At 42.8% G+C, this 16831-nt stretch overlaps 1 protein-coding gene across 4 annotated transcripts in view; it reads left to right on the top strand.

Annotated features, from left to right (window-relative positions):
• Positions 1-14129, top strand: part of LOC124152105 (protocadherin Fat 4-like) — a 50219-nt gene extending 36090 nt beyond the window's left edge. For 3 of the 4 annotated variants that reach the window (XM_046524866.2, XM_046524869.2, XM_046524868.2), the window contains 15 exons: positions 196-371; positions 1728-1860; positions 2747-2917; positions 3496-3665; positions 4433-4550; positions 4691-4755; positions 6715-6808; positions 7882-8007; positions 9634-9692; positions 9837-9972; positions 10067-10158; positions 10590-10664; positions 10912-10968; positions 12079-12252; positions 12850-14129. In XM_046524866.2, coding sequence (XP_046380822.2) covers positions 196-371; positions 1728-1860; positions 2747-2917; positions 3496-3665; positions 4433-4550; positions 4691-4755; positions 6715-6808; positions 7882-8007; positions 9634-9692; positions 9837-9972; positions 10067-10158; positions 10590-10664; positions 10912-10968; positions 12079-12252; positions 12850-13825 — 2622 coding nt within the window. In that variant the 3' untranslated portion in view covers positions 13826-14129. Of the gene's footprint in view, positions 1-195; positions 372-1725; positions 1861-2746; positions 2918-3495; positions 3666-4432; positions 4551-4690; positions 4756-6714; positions 6809-7881; positions 8008-9633; positions 9693-9836; positions 9973-10066; positions 10159-10589; positions 10665-10911; positions 10969-12078; positions 12253-12849 lie in introns of all 4 variants that reach the window. The other variant, XM_048380719.1, reaches the window with a different exon arrangement.
• The last annotated feature ends 2702 nt before the right edge of the window (positions 14130-16831 follow it).

Here is a 16831-nt window from a genome sequence, read left to right as displayed (position 1 = left end):
TCACTATTGGTGGCTAAAGTGACATTTTGTTAAAATTTAATTTGATCAAAATACATGAGTTCACCAATGAACACGTTACTCAGTTTTATGACTTGAACAATACTTTCAGCGTGCAACTCCATTCGCTCATTCGAAATGTGAATGTTTTGGACTATGCAGCGAAATCAGTTGGTGAATGTATTTGCTATGTTTCAGACATACCAACTTGACAATCCTCGACGTTCTGCAACATCAACCCTGACGATTGAGGTTAAAGATGTTAATGACAATCGCCCTTCATTTAACCCGACAACCTACACAGCATCTATCCTGGAACATTCAGTTGAAGGTAGCAACATCATCAGCGTCACTGCCGTGGACATTGATGAGGTAGGCCCAAGGAGCTGTGTTTGCTGTTTGAGGGGCAATTAGAGAGTTGTGGACAATTATATAGACGTGGTTTGAGGGGCAATTAGGGAGTTGTGGACAATGATATAGACGTGGTTTGAGGGGCAATTAGGGAGTTGTGGACAATGATATAGACGTGGTTTGAGGGCCAGTTAGGGAGTTGTGGAGAGTGATAATGGCGTTGTTTGAGGGGAATTGGAGAGTTGTGGACAGTGATATAGGCGTGGTTTGAGGTCCAATTAGGGAGTTGTGGACAGTGATATAGGCGTGGTTTGAGGTCCTATTAGGGAGTTGTGGACAGTAATATAGGCGTGCTTTGAGGGGCAATTAGAGAGTTGTGGACAGTGATATAGGCGTGGTTTGTGGTCCTATTAGGGAGTTGTGGACAGTGATATAGGCGTGCTGTGAGGGTAATTAGGGAGTTGTGGACAGTGATATATGCGTGCTTTGAGGTCCTATTAGGGAGTTGTGGACAGAGATGTAGGCGTGGTTTTAGGGGCAATTAGAGAGTTGTGGACAGTGATGTAGGCGTGTTGTTGGGGGCGGTTCGGGGCTTATAGACAGTGAAGTAGGCGTGGTTTGAGGGACGGTTTGTGAGTAATTGACAGTGATGTAGGCGTTGTTTGGTGGATGGTTTGGGACTTATAGACATTGAAGAAGACGTGTTTTGAGTGGCTGTTAGGGAGTTATTGATAGTGATATAGGCGTGGTTTAATGGTCGGCTAGTTTGGGAGTTATGGACATTGGTGTAGGTGTTGAGGGCCAATTATAGATGAGTGGAAAGTAATGTAGGCGTGAAGTGAGGTTCATTCTGGAAGTTATTGACAGTCATGTAGCCGTGGTTTCAGGGGCGATTCGGGAGTTATTGACAGTGATGTAGGCGTGTTTTGAGGGGTGGTAAGGGAGTCATGGACAGTGATGTGGGCGTGGTTTAAGGGGCGGTTCGGGGGTGATTGACGGTCATGTAGTCGTGGTTTGAGGGGCGGTTCAGGAGCTATTTACTGTGATGTAGGCGTGGTTTGAGGGCGGTAAGAAGTCAGGGACAGTGATGTAGGCGTGGTTTCAGGGGCGGTTAGGGAGTCATGGACAGTGATGAAGGCGTTGTTTGAGGGGCGGTTAGAAAGCTGTTGACAGTGTAGGCGTGGTTTAGGAGGGTGTAGGGTAGTGACGAAGGCGTGGTTCGAGGGGCAATAAGGGAACTGTGGGCTGTAATGTACGCATGGTTTGAGATTTGGTAATGGTAGGTGGACAGTGATGTTGTAGTCTTGATGTCCTTAGTAATAAGACAGTGTGGACAGTGGTCAGTTTCATTTACGCTTGCTTTGCCTTCCCTTTTAGCATCCATATAACTTGTTCAACTACACACTGGAACCTGAGAGCCATATATTCAAGATTGACCCCCAGACCGGCTATATACAGGTCCTGAACTCCACCGCCCTAGACAGGGAGACCCAGGACACCTTCACCGTCAACGTCAGTATACTTTCATTCTAGATTGTCAATACTTATCTGTTGCATCAGAAGGATTTCTCTCGTGTGTTAATACATTTCGTGACATCTGTAACACACAGAACATACAGAAGAAGATGACAGAATTTACTAAGACAACTTTTAGTATGTTGTGCTTCCGTCTGAAAAGACAAACCCGGCATCTTTAAACCTTAGTCTTTCTACAATCCTCGGATGCATGGAGATAACAATGGAAAACTCCGAGTCTCCGAGAGTTTATATATTTGATATTTTAGATTTATTAGATTTTATTTATCATTCAACATCATTCTTCCAACTTTTTCAGCTTGTAGACATTAATAAGCAGTGTGCTAAGTGTAAAAAGTACTTTTTAAAATTAAAAAAAAAAGCTTCAGTAGCAGAGCCATCAGTGATGTCATTTGATTGGGACGTCATGTAGCAATGACGTCACAAAGGTCTGCAAAGATTTGTGATGCAATATCTACAGTGTAGATATCGCTTGATCTCACCCAAGCGATATCCCCTGTGGGAGCCAGTTTTGGATGATAAAGTGATATGTAATACGATTTTGTTATAAAATCTTCAGTTCAATTCAATTCAACATGAGTTATAACCTGTTATTTTCCTGGTTGATCCATACTTTCGATCGCTGCATCAGCAATGAAAATATCCTCAGTGAAATGTTCACTTTTCAATAATGTGCTGTTAGAACTACGACCACGATCCAATTGAACAAATGATGTGTTTATGATTGTACAGTTTCCGGCTGTTTCATTTTTCATAGATTATCTCAGTGGTACAACTTGACGTGCTTACTGAAGAACATTACATCAAAATGAGTCAAAAAACTATTTGTAGGAAAGTAATTTCAATTGTGTGCATACGACAGGTAACCGCCCATGAGCAGAATATTTCAGCACCTTGGTTAACACCTTGTCAGGTGAATTGCACAGCTACCGTCAGCATCACTCTGCTGGACGCCAATGACCACAGTCCGGTGTTCAGCGAGACAACCTACAGTTTCTCGTCGAGCAACCAGGCCGGTGACCACGTTGGAACTGTAAGATATGCATGGTTGAAGTAACTTTCATCTGAGTGAGTGAGTGAGTGAGTGAGTTGGGTTTAACGCCACTTTTAACAGTATTCCAGTTATATCACGGCGAGTCAGCTTAATGTGGGAGGAAAGCCCGAAGTGATGCAGGTCTCAGACGTTTACCACTTTGGTGAAACCCACGAGCACGGGTATGGTGCTGACAAACCTAGAAACATAATCGGGGCGAACCGGGATTCGAACCCACAATCATAGGTTTGCTGGCGTGCCCAACTCTGCACAGCGAATCGCGGCGCCTTGGACGACTGGGCCACCCGTGCCCCCACTTTCATCTGATATCTATAAACAATTATGTAAATGTGTCACAGTAAGTTGTAATAAATACTTAATTTCCGAAATAAACGAGTCTTCATTTATTTATATAATCTTAACTTCTGTCAGTGATGTTAACATACCTGAGCTCACCAAACTCAAAAACGCATCTATTTTGACGAAAAGGAAAATTATGAACTGCGTGTACACTGGATCCGTTTTACTAAACGACAAAAAACACTTTGAAGTAATGTATGTGACTTTTTGCCCTCAAGGTTAACGCTTCGGACGAAGATTTCGATGAGAACGGCCGTGTCTCGTACTCCATCGCACAGGCTAGCGACTTCTCCGTAAATGAAGAAGGCAATATCACTCAAGACAGGCCAGTGGCCAACCTGCGACAGACGGTGTTCCTGATAGAAGCATGTGATAATGGAGAATCCAGGTAACTTTTCGCGAACACCTGGTGTCGTCACTGATAGTCAGTGATCCATTCGTATAACAATAACACTCATCACTGTTTTTGCCTCTTACGCCCAATTGCATCTGTTAAAGAAGATAACCAAGACATATCATTTTCTGGTGTTGACGTTTTTTTAAATTTATATCCTATCATTAGGTAAATATTAAACGTCAACGACAGAGAATAACCAGTCTCAATTATCCCGTAGAAATTAGTCATCATTGACGAGCTAACATTTTTGTGGACCGTTCTTGAACAATTGATATTTATTGTTTCTGATATTGACTTTTTCTCTTACACGCTTACATAAAAAAACCTTTATCGTTTCGCCTTGTGATATTAGTGAAATGATCTAAATTGTGAAGATCTTGCGTGTGTCTTTCATAAAAGAGTGGGGGGCACGGGTGGCCCAGTCGTCTAATGCGCCGCGATTCGCTGTGCAGAGTTGCGTCCCTTGGGCACGCCAGAAACCTATGATTGTGGGTTCGAATCCCGGTTCGCCCAGATTATGTTTCTAGGTTTGTCAGCACCATACCCGTGCTCGTGGGTTTCACCGAAGTGGTAAACGCCTGAGACCTGCATCACTTCGGGCTTTCCTCCCACATTAAGCTGACACGCCGTGATATAACTGGAATACTGTTAAAAGTGGCGTTAAACCCAACTCACTCACTCACACTCATAAAAGAGTGTTGTTGATTTTGTATGAGTAACACTAATTTAAACTTCAAATTATTGCCTTTCTATCCAAGACGCTGTAGCCAGGAGCTTGTAACAGTGACGTTCCCCGAGCAAAACGTCACGTCCACCAAAAAGAGTGTCAACGTTACAGAAAACGTCGCCTTCGGTACTATAGTCTACGCCATACCGGTAGGTCAGCCAACGGGAATGGCGCTGGGTTGTTTTAAATTTAAAATACTAAAATCGTAGCCGATTTATACTTATACCCTAAAAGGAATGAGACCATGATTTAAAGCTGGTTGTTGTACCAAGCTCTCTTCTCATTGCAGACAGCGTATAGTGGATATAGTCTACTTCTTAGCACTTACACAGACACCTTCAAGATCGTCGAACAGTAAGTGAAGTGCATTCCCATCTTTGCCGGCAGTATTGCTGGTATATTATAGTAGGTATTACCGCAGCAATCTGCTGACATTGTTCCAGCTTTCTAACCCGGGTTAATACACCACGTTGAAATCTTTCGTGGAGGACTTCTGAGAGATTCAACCTGGTATCAATAGCCAATCAAGATTTCAATAGATAAATACGGTTCTTTTTAACATACCTCTTCTCTTGTTGTTATTAAAACTAATCTTTCATCCAAAGCCTTCGTTTGAAATGATTTATACAGATGTATTTCGATCATAAACCAGACATTTCTTGATTTACAGACGAACCTCGTTGATAATAAACATTAATGGCGTCATTACGATGATTCTCAGCATCCTCTTTGTGAAAGATAAAGTACGACTCTGGGGGTAGGGTCGAGGCAGCAAGACCTCAGCAATCGGATATCGACAATGTAAGACCGAGGTGCGAAGCCGATACCCGATTGCCAAGGTCTTATTTCCTTGACCGTAACCGAGAAGGAGTGCTTCATCTCACTTATTAACCGTCTAAATGCAAGAAATAACAGAAGAAATAAGTAAACATCGAGATATCTTATAGTTAAACAATACAGTGTGTCGCGGTATAAAGGAATGCGATCAAAGCATGCGAGAGAAAGAAACACGTGCAGCCAAGACAAAACTAAGTCATGACATTTAAAACTGATTTTTTCTCATCACCTTATCCGGTGCCTCAGTGAGTAAACAGTGATTTACAAAACTTAACATCTGAGGTTGCAGGTTAGATTCCCGTCATTTCATATCTTGTCCAAATTCCATCTGCTACTCAAAGCAGGTCTTACTAGCAAAAAGTAAAACCTCATACCAGGGTTAGCCTGAGTAGCATAGCAAATCAAACTGGGTAATCAAGGGCGCGTAATTTAAGATCGCGAGAACCATGGGAATGGATCCACGGTTAGTGTAGGGTTATCGAAACGCGAGCACTGGAGCCATGGAGCCATAGAACCTTGGAGATGGATCCTTAGTTAATCGTGGAACTCTTTTTTGGAACTGTACTACGAAAATACATTTTAAATCGATAGCTTATAACCTACAGGCCACAAACAGTATCAGGTCAGAAGGGGCGGTCGGGTAGCCTAATGGTTAAAGCGTTCGCTCGTCACGCCGAAGACCCGGGTTCGATTCCCGACAAGGGTACAATGTGTGAAGCCCATTTCTGGTGTCGCCCGCCGTGATATTGCTGGAATATTGCTAAAAGCGTCGAAAAATCATACTCACTCACTCAGGTAAATTAGTGTCGCTGTATTGGTGCAACGAGCTCGAACAGCATCCAGAAGTTTACCCGTGCACCTATCTGGGCTGAAACAGATTTCTGGTTATATCCGAAACTGTCATCTCCCCAAGGAAAGGGATTTAACTGACAAAAGTACAGTTTCCACCCTCGACGAACTAGACTGGAATTTCGAGGCTAGATGGTAGCGCCACCAGTGGCTGTTGCGAGTTATGTCCCTTCTAAGTCCCTCCTTTTGACCAATCGGATTCCAAACTTATCACATAGTCCAGTCAAGATGATCAGATCGAAGATCAAGAACTATATTGTAAGAAGCGGATCTTACCACGCGAAGTGCATGAAATCACTTACGCACCTTAATTATTATTATTATTTTTTTTAAAGTTCTGTTGACGCCGATTTACGAAATTCCAGACTAGTTCGGCAAGGGTGGAAACTGGACATTTATAGTCAGTGAACTCCCTTGCCTCGGGAAGATGGAAATTAAACAGTAGATGACAATGGAAATTCACGCAGGAACTATTAACAGAACACTTGAAATAATTATTCCTCATACGCATACACTTAGAAAAAGATGTCTGATGCAAAGCTTGATTGACGAATTGACAAAATTATTACATTCCGTTTCAAGCGACATAGTGAATACTGTAATACATTGTATGGTTGCCACCCTCAGAGACACAGTCCATCAAGTAGTGACCGCCGCCGACATCGACCGCGAGAACACCAGCAGCTACACGCTCGTCATCGACGTCAAGAATGGAATTAAGGTAGGCACTTCAGGGGAGGGGCACAGGTATGGTTTATGCGGGTGGGTCTGCTTGAGGCTCGAATGAAGTGCATCTTTGCAGAACATAATAATAAAAGTGACAAAATCGTTTCCACAGCCACAAGAAATCTTTGCTGAAGGCAGAGTACATTATACGATTCCTACTTTCACGAACATGTGTTTATGAATCACAATCAAATAGTGATGATACCAGGTGTTAGCGAACAGGTGAGCGTATCCTGCCCCACCGGTAGCACCCGTGGAAAAAGCAAGTGCAAAAACAATTGTTCACCTGAAAAAAAAACCGGGAACATATGATACAAGACAAAATAGGGAAATGCGTCATTCATAATTTTTGTCACTGATGCGTCAAATTTAGAAATGTCCTTCACATGTCTACCAAAATTCGTTTTGAAAGCTTTACTGAGGCTTTGGATGTTGTTACAACTTCTAAGCAAGAGTTGAATGACACGCTTTGAAATCGTGGCAGAGAGAGCATGTTGGATTGTACCTCAAAAGTTGTCAAATGTAGTGAGTGAGTGAGTGAGTTGGGTTTAACGCCGCTTTTAACAATATTCCAGTTATATCGCGGCGTGTCAGCTTAATGTGGGAGGAAAGCCCGAAGTGATGCAGGTCTCAGACGTTTACCACTTCGGTGAAACCCACGAGCATGGGTATGGTGCTGACAAACCTAGAAACATAATCTGGGCGAACCGGGATTCGAACCCACAATCATAGGTTTCTGGCGTGCCCAAGGGACGCAACTCTGCACAGCGAATCGCGGCGCCTTGGACGACTGGGCCACCCGTGCCCCCTGTCAAATGTAGACACGAAGAGGCTGGAGCTGCAGGACTATTGCTCGATGTTCTCTGACTTCACATCAAAGGCAGTTAAAATAATGCCAGTGACGCCCCTGATGTAGTTGTTTTATGAAAAAAATATTATTTGTTAATTCATAATTATTGAATATTTCATAACATGATTCCTACATGTTTGAGATATCCTTCCCTGAACACGCCAGCTGACAATAAATATTCCTCGGCCATAGCTAATATTAGAGTCCTCTTCTTTCAGACTGAAGCCAACATCACCCTCGACGTCGTTGTTCTTGATGTCAACGACAACGCCCCAATATTTAACATGTCAGACTACAGTTTCAGCGTCCCCGTTAACGATGGGGACGTTTTGGGCGTCGTTGAGGTGAGTGAACTGAGGTGGGCAAGAGGCAAGAGAACCATAGCTGACCAACTTTCCAATCAAGTTCCTTTGAAGATTGTTGTGTCTGCCTGCCTAAAATTATATGTTGCATCTTTTATTCAAAGATACTGATCTGCTCAGTAAACTTTAGTTTCTCTTACTTAATACCCGTGAAGATCTATGTTAGAATTGGTCTTCAGTAACCCATGCTTGTCGTAAGAGCCAGTGATTGACATCATGAGCATCCATCCACGTAATTGGGATACGATGGCATGCATCAACCAAGTCAGCGAGCCTGATCACCTGATCCCGTTAGTCGCCTCTTACGTAAAGCAAAGTCACCTTTTACGGCTATCATGGGTTGCTGGAGACCAATTCTATGTTGATGTCAATGTTGATGGTTCTGTACTGCTGGACGATACAGAAATTAGTGTCAACTAAGCTGAAGTGCCATATCAAATCGGCCCAGACTCAGGTTTTCAAGGAGAGGCTATCTAAACGCCCACTGCATCGAGTTGATATGCTGTGTGTTGAGAAGATAAGCAACCCTGCAGAGTAATTTGCTTGGATGAACTCGGCTGCCCTGAAAGGGAAACAGAGGGCTTTCTGTTTGCTGCTCAGGACCAGTCAATTCCCAGTCGAAACCGTCAATGTGTGATTTTGCATCAAAATGTAAATATGAAATTTAGATTATGTAATGAATTTAATGAGACTGTCCAACACATTGTCAAGCTTTGGCACAAACACAGTATCTTAAGCGACATGATGGAGTGGCTCGATCCTTTTATTATAACTACCCCTGTCGCCATGCTTGTGGTTTTGACACAGAGGTCCATCCATGGTACGACTCAGAACATGTAGAGGGCGTCATGGAAAATGATAAATACAAAATTCTTTGGAGTAGGTCCGTTTACAACCTCAGACGTGATCGTGTCCTTTTTGATAAGACTCAAGATCATTGAGTTTTCTATCCCTTTTGACAGTAATTGACAAGATTCAGGAAAAACATGGCAAATATGCAGACCTCGCTTTCGAAATGTCACGCATGCAACCCAAGTACCAAGTTGTCCTCCTCAACATTGTCCTCGGTGCCTTAGATTTGGTACCTCCTGTTGACTTACATTGGGAGAGTACCCAGGTTTTTTTTACCAGGAATACAGCCCTTCTGACCATCTGGGAAATGCAGAAGGCTGCAGTGTTGGGGAGTCTTCACATTCTCCGAAAGGTTCTGGGTGGGTTTGACTAGGCAGCGCTTCCTGGGAGAAGTCCCATTCGCTGTTTGGGCTGCGTGTAGATGGAGCAAGGGCCCTGAGCTGATGATGAGCCTGACTGCCAGGATCACCCAAACCCTCTTTACTAATAGGAGTAGGAGCCTCATCAGCTGTAGAAGAAGTAATTGAAAACCACGTCTGAACCTGCTAACCAGATTTATACAGAAACAGAAAAAAATAACAACAAAATTACATAACTAAACCAAAGAATATTCAGAAAAACTACTTGACCTAAAAATAGGCTTTTTAAAAAAAAACGTAGGACAAAAAACTATACTTGAATATCAAACAAAAGTGAGAACGACGATAAGTATATATATATATATAACTGCATGTGATTATCTCCCCTGTCTTCCAGGCGTATGACCTAGATGATGGCACCAACGGAGACATAACCTACAGCATACAGGGCACAGAGTACGTACCATTAAGCATAACTGACCACATGCATTGTCATAACATATACTCGAATACATATATTTGCTTTTAGCAGTTTTAATAGCTCGTATTTAGACATAGACAGCTTCTTGGGATGTAATGTAAGTTCTCTTTGATTGGCAGATCATCCAGGCGGTTTGCTATCGACGGGAACACAGGCAAGATAACATTAAAAATAGTTCCAGAATCGCCAGATGAGTTGTTGATTGTCGCCACGGACGGTGGAGTGATCCCCCTGAAGACGACAACAGTTGTCAAGGTGATTAGACAGTCTAACAAAATTAATCTGTGACACGGAGATGATGTTTTCAACTTGAGGGACAATTCTGCAGGTATCACTATTTGTGTTGCAGGTTGTTGTTGCTGGGGCACAGAATGCATACACCTTGTTCCACGCACCTGCAGAGAAGGATGAAGTGGAGAAAGATAAAGACCGCCTTGTGGGGTGAGTTTGCAGGGTGGGACCATGGGAAACAAATGATAGTCAGATCGGAAAGATGGATGAATGGAGGGATGAGGACAACATAAGGCTGGGAGTATCTTGATACCTTGGTCAGGTACTGATGGTAGATTATATTGATGTAATTTCATAGACACCTAAAGATCCCCAGAGCCTTAATTATTTCCGAGCAATCCCAGAAAGAGGTGAGAGATATGTTACTGGGCGTTACAGTATTCAGTATTTTGCTGTAATAATAGAAATATATGGGGAATGTCACCTGAAGACCCTCTAATATTAAATATGGATACAAGCATTTGAAAGAAAATGAATCTAAACCCACTGGCAATACTAAGGTGTGTTAGTAGGGTAGAGCAGGTATTTTTAATAATTTCAGATAAATTTACATAATGGCAAACGTGTTATTTCTTTTCAAGGGAGATGTCTGCAATTCTGAACATCAGTGTCGACATTGGTAATATCCAAGCCGTGGACGTGGACAACGGTGCAAGGTGAGTCTGCTATTCTCTAATTGTTGCTCATGTTATCAACCACTGCTTGATCATTTACAGTCTTCCATTATGTAACTGGACTCTTACTAGCTGCGGCGTTAAACAACATCCGTCCTCAATCATTGTAGTGCTGATTGGATATACGTTACCATAGCTACCCGCTAACAGTATCATTATCAGTTGGTATGCTGTAAATGCTGACTGTGGCCACACCCTGCACTCCCTCACTCACCATGTGTCTTTGCAGCTCGTATTTCCGACTGAGTGCAAGAGAGTCAACAGTTCATAGAGATGACCTCAGAGCGTGAGTATATTTGTCATACAGACACATTATATCTGGGCCAGATAAACACGATTAAATCTTCATGTCAGGTTTACACAAATGGTTACCTGAACCTTGCCATACACCTATGTGGAAAGCGGGAGCACAGAAGTTCAAACCTAGTTCACCGAAATAGAAATTCTAGTTATACAACTTCTTCTGTAAACAATCTGTCAAATGCTTTAAATAAGTACATCTCTACAGCAGCATCCTTAACGGCTACCTATACCCTTAAAGAGGTACGCTCTGCCATCTGTGCCAATTTCAAATACAAATAAAGACATTGTAATTGTGCCAGTAGACATGGTGTCTGTGTAATTATTATAATCGTCAATGAAATAAAAGTGTTTTTAATTATTAAGTCTCAATTTGCTTGAGCTGCCATTTCCAGTTGAAATGTCTAGTTCCTTTTAAATAATTTCCCCTGTTTGTGAGAAGGTACGTTCATAATTTTATTTTCTGAATATGTACCATCGAATTTATGGCATCACTGACCTGATTGAAGCCTCGTTAACTCGAAGTTCGAGACAAGCGAAGTGTCGATATTAGATCATGGTGGCGATAAACAGTCTGACGGGATCATGGATATACTAAGAATTGACTTCAATATTTGTTTTGTGTTTATGGAGCTATGAAAGTGTAAAGCGCATTTAAATAAAGCGGATTTACACAGTATGCACACCTGTTTTTACATGTATACCTCCATAAATTGAACGCAAGTCTTACAATTACACACGTCAACAATAATAATTTCACAGGCTGTTTATACAATCATTAACACACAAAACTGTCAACAAGGAGTGATATCGTTACATAACACAAGCCCCGCCCATTCAGTTATCAGCCAGTCAGGTAACAGTAGTGCGTTTGTTGACATGGTATAGTCCGTTAGTTGACATAAAAGCAAATTTAAACAAATTACCACGGAATCACTTGCCATTTATTTATATAGCCTTAAACAATACATCGTGGTGAAGGTGATCCAGCTAAAGAGGTTTCTCTGTACTATATATACTCTGTACTGGATATGTAAATAAGATGTGTTTCCGGAATGTAGGATGTGTCATTTGAACCGTGTCCTTCTTTGTCCAGGAAAGTGAACAGCAACTACGAAAAGCTTCTGGCGTTGTTCTCCCCCTATCAGAACAATTCTGAAGAGGTGTTCACGACACCCTTCATCGCCCTCCTCGCCGTCGGTATTGCCGTTGCCGTCGTCTCCGTCATCGCCATCATCGCTATCGTTTATATAAATCGGAAACGTAATCGGTGAGTATGCGCTTGTTTTGTACGAACAATTGCGACAGGAAGGCTACTGAAAGGAGATAATTTATGGACCAGCAAAGACGTTTGCAGTAATTTATGTTTTACGTAAATATAAATATATTCCACAGGCATTTTTTCAAGTGATCTCATAAAAGTAGTTCCAGTTGGATCAAACAATGGCTTTAAGAATGAGATGAGGGTAATGCGTATTATGGAGCCGATAGGATGTCATCATTGTATGTGATCTTATCATCTACTTCCACTATTTCAAATGTCTAATCGGATAAAGCATAACACGAACTGGCCTATCAACAGTCATTGCTGGGATTGGAAAACCAAGAGCTTATTGCATTCGTTCGTTGTGAAGAGTTGTGTCCCTTAGTGCAGAATCCAATGATCGTGGTTTTGAAATCAAGATTCGCCCTCAGTATGATTCTTGGTGTGTCAGCATTCCAGTGCTCGTAGGTTATAAAAATGTCGAACGTCGAAAACGAGAACTAAGTTGATATAGCTGAAATACCCTTAAAAGCCGCGTTTCAGTGGAATGACTTTGAGTTGAGGCAGTATCCATGTCTTTGATTACCGACATGTTTGTTCCAGACACCACAAGCGTCTGATGAGAAACCTTTCCAAACATGATACCATCTACGAAGCTCAGGCAGTGGAAGAAACCATCGGCGATGGGCAATCTGTCCACAGTCAGACCGGGTCCACCCAGGAGCTGCTGGAGGAGGGGCCACATGCCAACGGCGACGCTATCGCAGTCCTTAACGAAGGCTTTGAAGACGATGATAACAACAACACCAAGGCTGGAGACGAGAATCAGGATACGCTGACCCAGTACACTCATGTCGAGGAGGAAGCAGAGGAGGGCGGGATGACGGAGGGTGTGATAGTTGACTTCGGTTCAGAGGATACCCCAGAACAGGAACATGTGGAAACTCAGGGCCTTCCTAACCCCGACTATGGGGATGGTGAGGAGGTGATATCCAACCCTGACTATGCAGTAGTTGTTAAGAAGGAAGCGCCAGAAACTAAAACTGCAGTGCTGGTATTTGAAGATGAAGATCTCGATGAAGATGTTCACGAACTCGTGGATGGTGAGAAGGACGAGGAGGTACCATCTCGTGAGGGGGATCAGATTCTTGAACCACCGCAGGAAGATGAAACTCCACTGCCGCCGGTCAAAGAGGATGAAGATCCTCCTGACCTGAATGTCAATGAGTCCATAGAGGATGAGGATGAGGATAGCGGTGACGGATTTCCCCCTCCTCCACCGACCCCACCTCGGGTTAGGAAATCGGATCCTGAAGATGAAGAACCGTACGAGGCACAAGATGAACCCGAGCCAGACTACGCCAAGAAGGTGAGATTCAGCGAAGTCCGTGTTCAGGTCATCCCCGACCCTAAGGAGGAGGATGCGGTGGAATCAGGTGTAGGTGGGGAAGGGACTGAGGGGGCGGAGACAGACGAAGAAGACAATACAACAAAGAGTGACCGACCATTTGAGGAAATCCAAAACCCAGCGGAAGACATTGATGAAGGTGATGGCACATTCATCATGACTGCGTTGTGAAGACAACGGTGGGTGTCGGAAGTGTAAAAACCTGATGCCGTTTGTCACCTGATACAGTGGTTGTGGTTTCCATAGAGACGCTAACAGGAACGAATTGAGTACCAGCAGAAGGTTGACTTTTCTGCGGTGAAGACTACAATATTTTGTATCAAATAACTATGACAGTATTTTGTGTCTATAGCCTATACACGCCCAGGATTTAAACTAAGCTACCTTGTACATTTGACAACATGTTTACCGAAGAAGTATGTCATTAACTATAGCCATTCACATACCAAAGTCGATACACGTGAGTTTACAACTATACGATAGTTCTGAGTATACAAGTCCGCATAACAGTCTACTCTTCATCGCTGCAGCATACATAACCCGTTGCGACTCACCTCCTTATACTGATGTGTATCGTGTCTGATACGTCTACCTGAGATACCTACACAATCAGTAAGATCGTTCAGAAAGCCATTCTTCTATGGCTACGTCACCTCATCCTCATACCAGTGCATGCAAACCTCATCACTTATCGTTGGTGGCCAAACCAGATAATAGCACTGTACTCTATGCTTTTAGCTTTTTTAATGTCGCCATTGCGATTTCAATTTAATGACTATATCTGTCTAGGCATATCAACTGTCCTAAAGAGTTACGGGTCAAATTCCGCTCGCCATTCTAAGTCATTACATTTATAGTCGAGGATAATATAGTTACATGCATGTATACACACGAAAACCGGGTACACAAGAAAACCGCATTTTGACAGCTGAATTAATATAGCTTCACTGGCTACATATGGTAGATAAGATGAACTGGAGTCTACACTGACCATTCATTTCGACCAGATAGAAGTGTACGTTTCGACAGTTTTACATTTAATTCTCCAGTACATATTGATATGGGATGGAAGATCACGTGGCTAATTCTATCTACAATGTCAACATTACCAGTGTACCTGTATACATGTGGTGTCTTGGTTTGTTTGTTTGTTTAACGCCGCACTCAGCAATATTCCAGCTATATGACGGCAGTCTGTAATAATCCAGTTTGGACCAGACAATCCAGTGATTGATATCATGAGCATCGATCCACGCAATTGGGATACGATGACATGCATCAACCAAGTCAGCGAGTCTGTCCACCCGATCCCGTAAGTCGCCACTTACGAGAAGCATAGTCGCCTTTGACGGCAAGCATAGTCGCCTTTGACGGCAAGCATGGGTTGCTGAAGACCTATTCTATCCCGGATCTTTGGTGTCGACCAAACACTGGTGGGTCATTACCATCATGATTAAGTCTGATGACTGGCTATACAATGCATATTACAATTACCCTCACGGCAAAAACGAGATTCTCATATTTTCCGTCTTCCAATTCTTTCAAAAACCGTTTTAGATGATACAATATGGTTTATATGTGAAAACTTAATATTGTTCAGAATTTTAAATTTAGTTTTCTAATCATTGAGGACATGATTATTCTAATGCAGCTGCGCGGATGCAAACTGTGAATCACGTGATCTCCTGGTGTTGACAAAGCAGTTAAATCGATGGGAAGAACTCCAAGCAGAGATCACCTGTAGATAACTGAATCCATATGCAATATACCAGGGGTTTTCATAATGCATACAATGCCTCCGTTGTCTCGTGGCAGAGATTCTGCACGGAGAGCGGAAGGTCCGGGGCTCGATCTCCGGCAGCGTCATACCAAAAGGCGTTAAAAGATGGTACTTTTTTATCCTGTCTTCCTAGCCTCATATCCCGAGTTGACTGTATGTACGACTGTACTGTAAAGTAAGTTACTTACACTTTGTGTTCTGCCCACTTCAGACCGCCTCTGTGGTCTAGTGGTAGACCGTCTGCCCCGAGAGAGGAAGGTCGGGGTTCTATCCCCGTCGGCGTCACACCAAAAGAAATTAAAAGATGGTACTTCTTACCCTCTCTGGCGCTCGACATTAAGGGGCTCAAACAAGGACTGGTTGGCTCGGAGTCAGTATACTGTGTCTGAGTGGGGTATTCATGTTAAAACTGCAGCATGGAATCTCAGTGGGCTAGCATTAGTCCGGACTAGTACAAGCAGCCACACACACAGGCATGCACGTCGCTATGTGAGTGCAATAATCTTGGCCGCGACGTTACACCCCATTTCACCTCACTTCCTAATGCACACTAGCCTCAACAAATGTGGTAAAGATTTTCTATACATGACATAATTGTCATCTGCCATTCGGTATCAAGGTTGTGTATGACCGATCTTTTCTTAAATTATGAATATCACTCAACAGAATTTCAGAACATCTGATTTTTCATATGACTATAGTAAATCTGTCATTTTGCATACTATGGCCAGATTAACGGTAGACATATGTTCTTTACTTTCTTTTGAGCAGTATAGAAAGACCATTTTGCTTATAAACATTTGTGGGGCGCTGGTTTCATCAAGGTGAGGTTGAGTTAAAGTAGACATTCATTATACAACCTGTATCTACATGATATCACAGCAATAACAGTTGTATGGTCCCCCACGCTTCATTGTTGTCCATAGATGCTTATTCACAATGTGTATTTTGTAATCAGTGGAATTGGTTCTCAGGCACCGGTGTTTTTTCAAATGTCTCTGCAAGGGCGTGTGCATGCTGACATGGGCTAGATAATTTAATTCCTGCATTATGTCAAAAACATACCGTTGATGTCCAATTGGGTTGATCCGCTTGTGTACCAGAACATTGACTTGCGTGTGCGTCGTATATCTGCTAATGTGTCAATCTGCCAATGAAGGATAACGAGACAATCAAGACCCGCATCGCCGTTCTAAACCATCCCCTCTCTCCTGGGGAGTTACAGCGGGTGATAATGTACGTACTTGACGCGAAATATGCCAGTATCCAATGTAATATGTCATTCCATCCTTACTTTCACTTCCATCATTACATTACACACCCTATCACAACGCCATGTGTGAGGTAGAACACCTCTCTTGGTGAGTTTGATGTTTATTGTGCTGCTCTTCCGGTAA

The sequence above is a fragment of the Haliotis rufescens genome, unplaced genomic scaffold (assembly GCF_023055435.1).
Source record: "Haliotis rufescens isolate VD_foot unplaced genomic scaffold, xgHalRufe1.0.p SCAF_32, whole genome shotgun sequence".
In the NCBI taxonomy this organism is placed as follows: Eukaryota; Metazoa; Mollusca; class Gastropoda; order Lepetellida; family Haliotidae; genus Haliotis; species Haliotis rufescens.
Note: the sequence above shows the minus strand (reverse complement) of the source record. Positions and strands in the feature narration are given on the sequence as shown.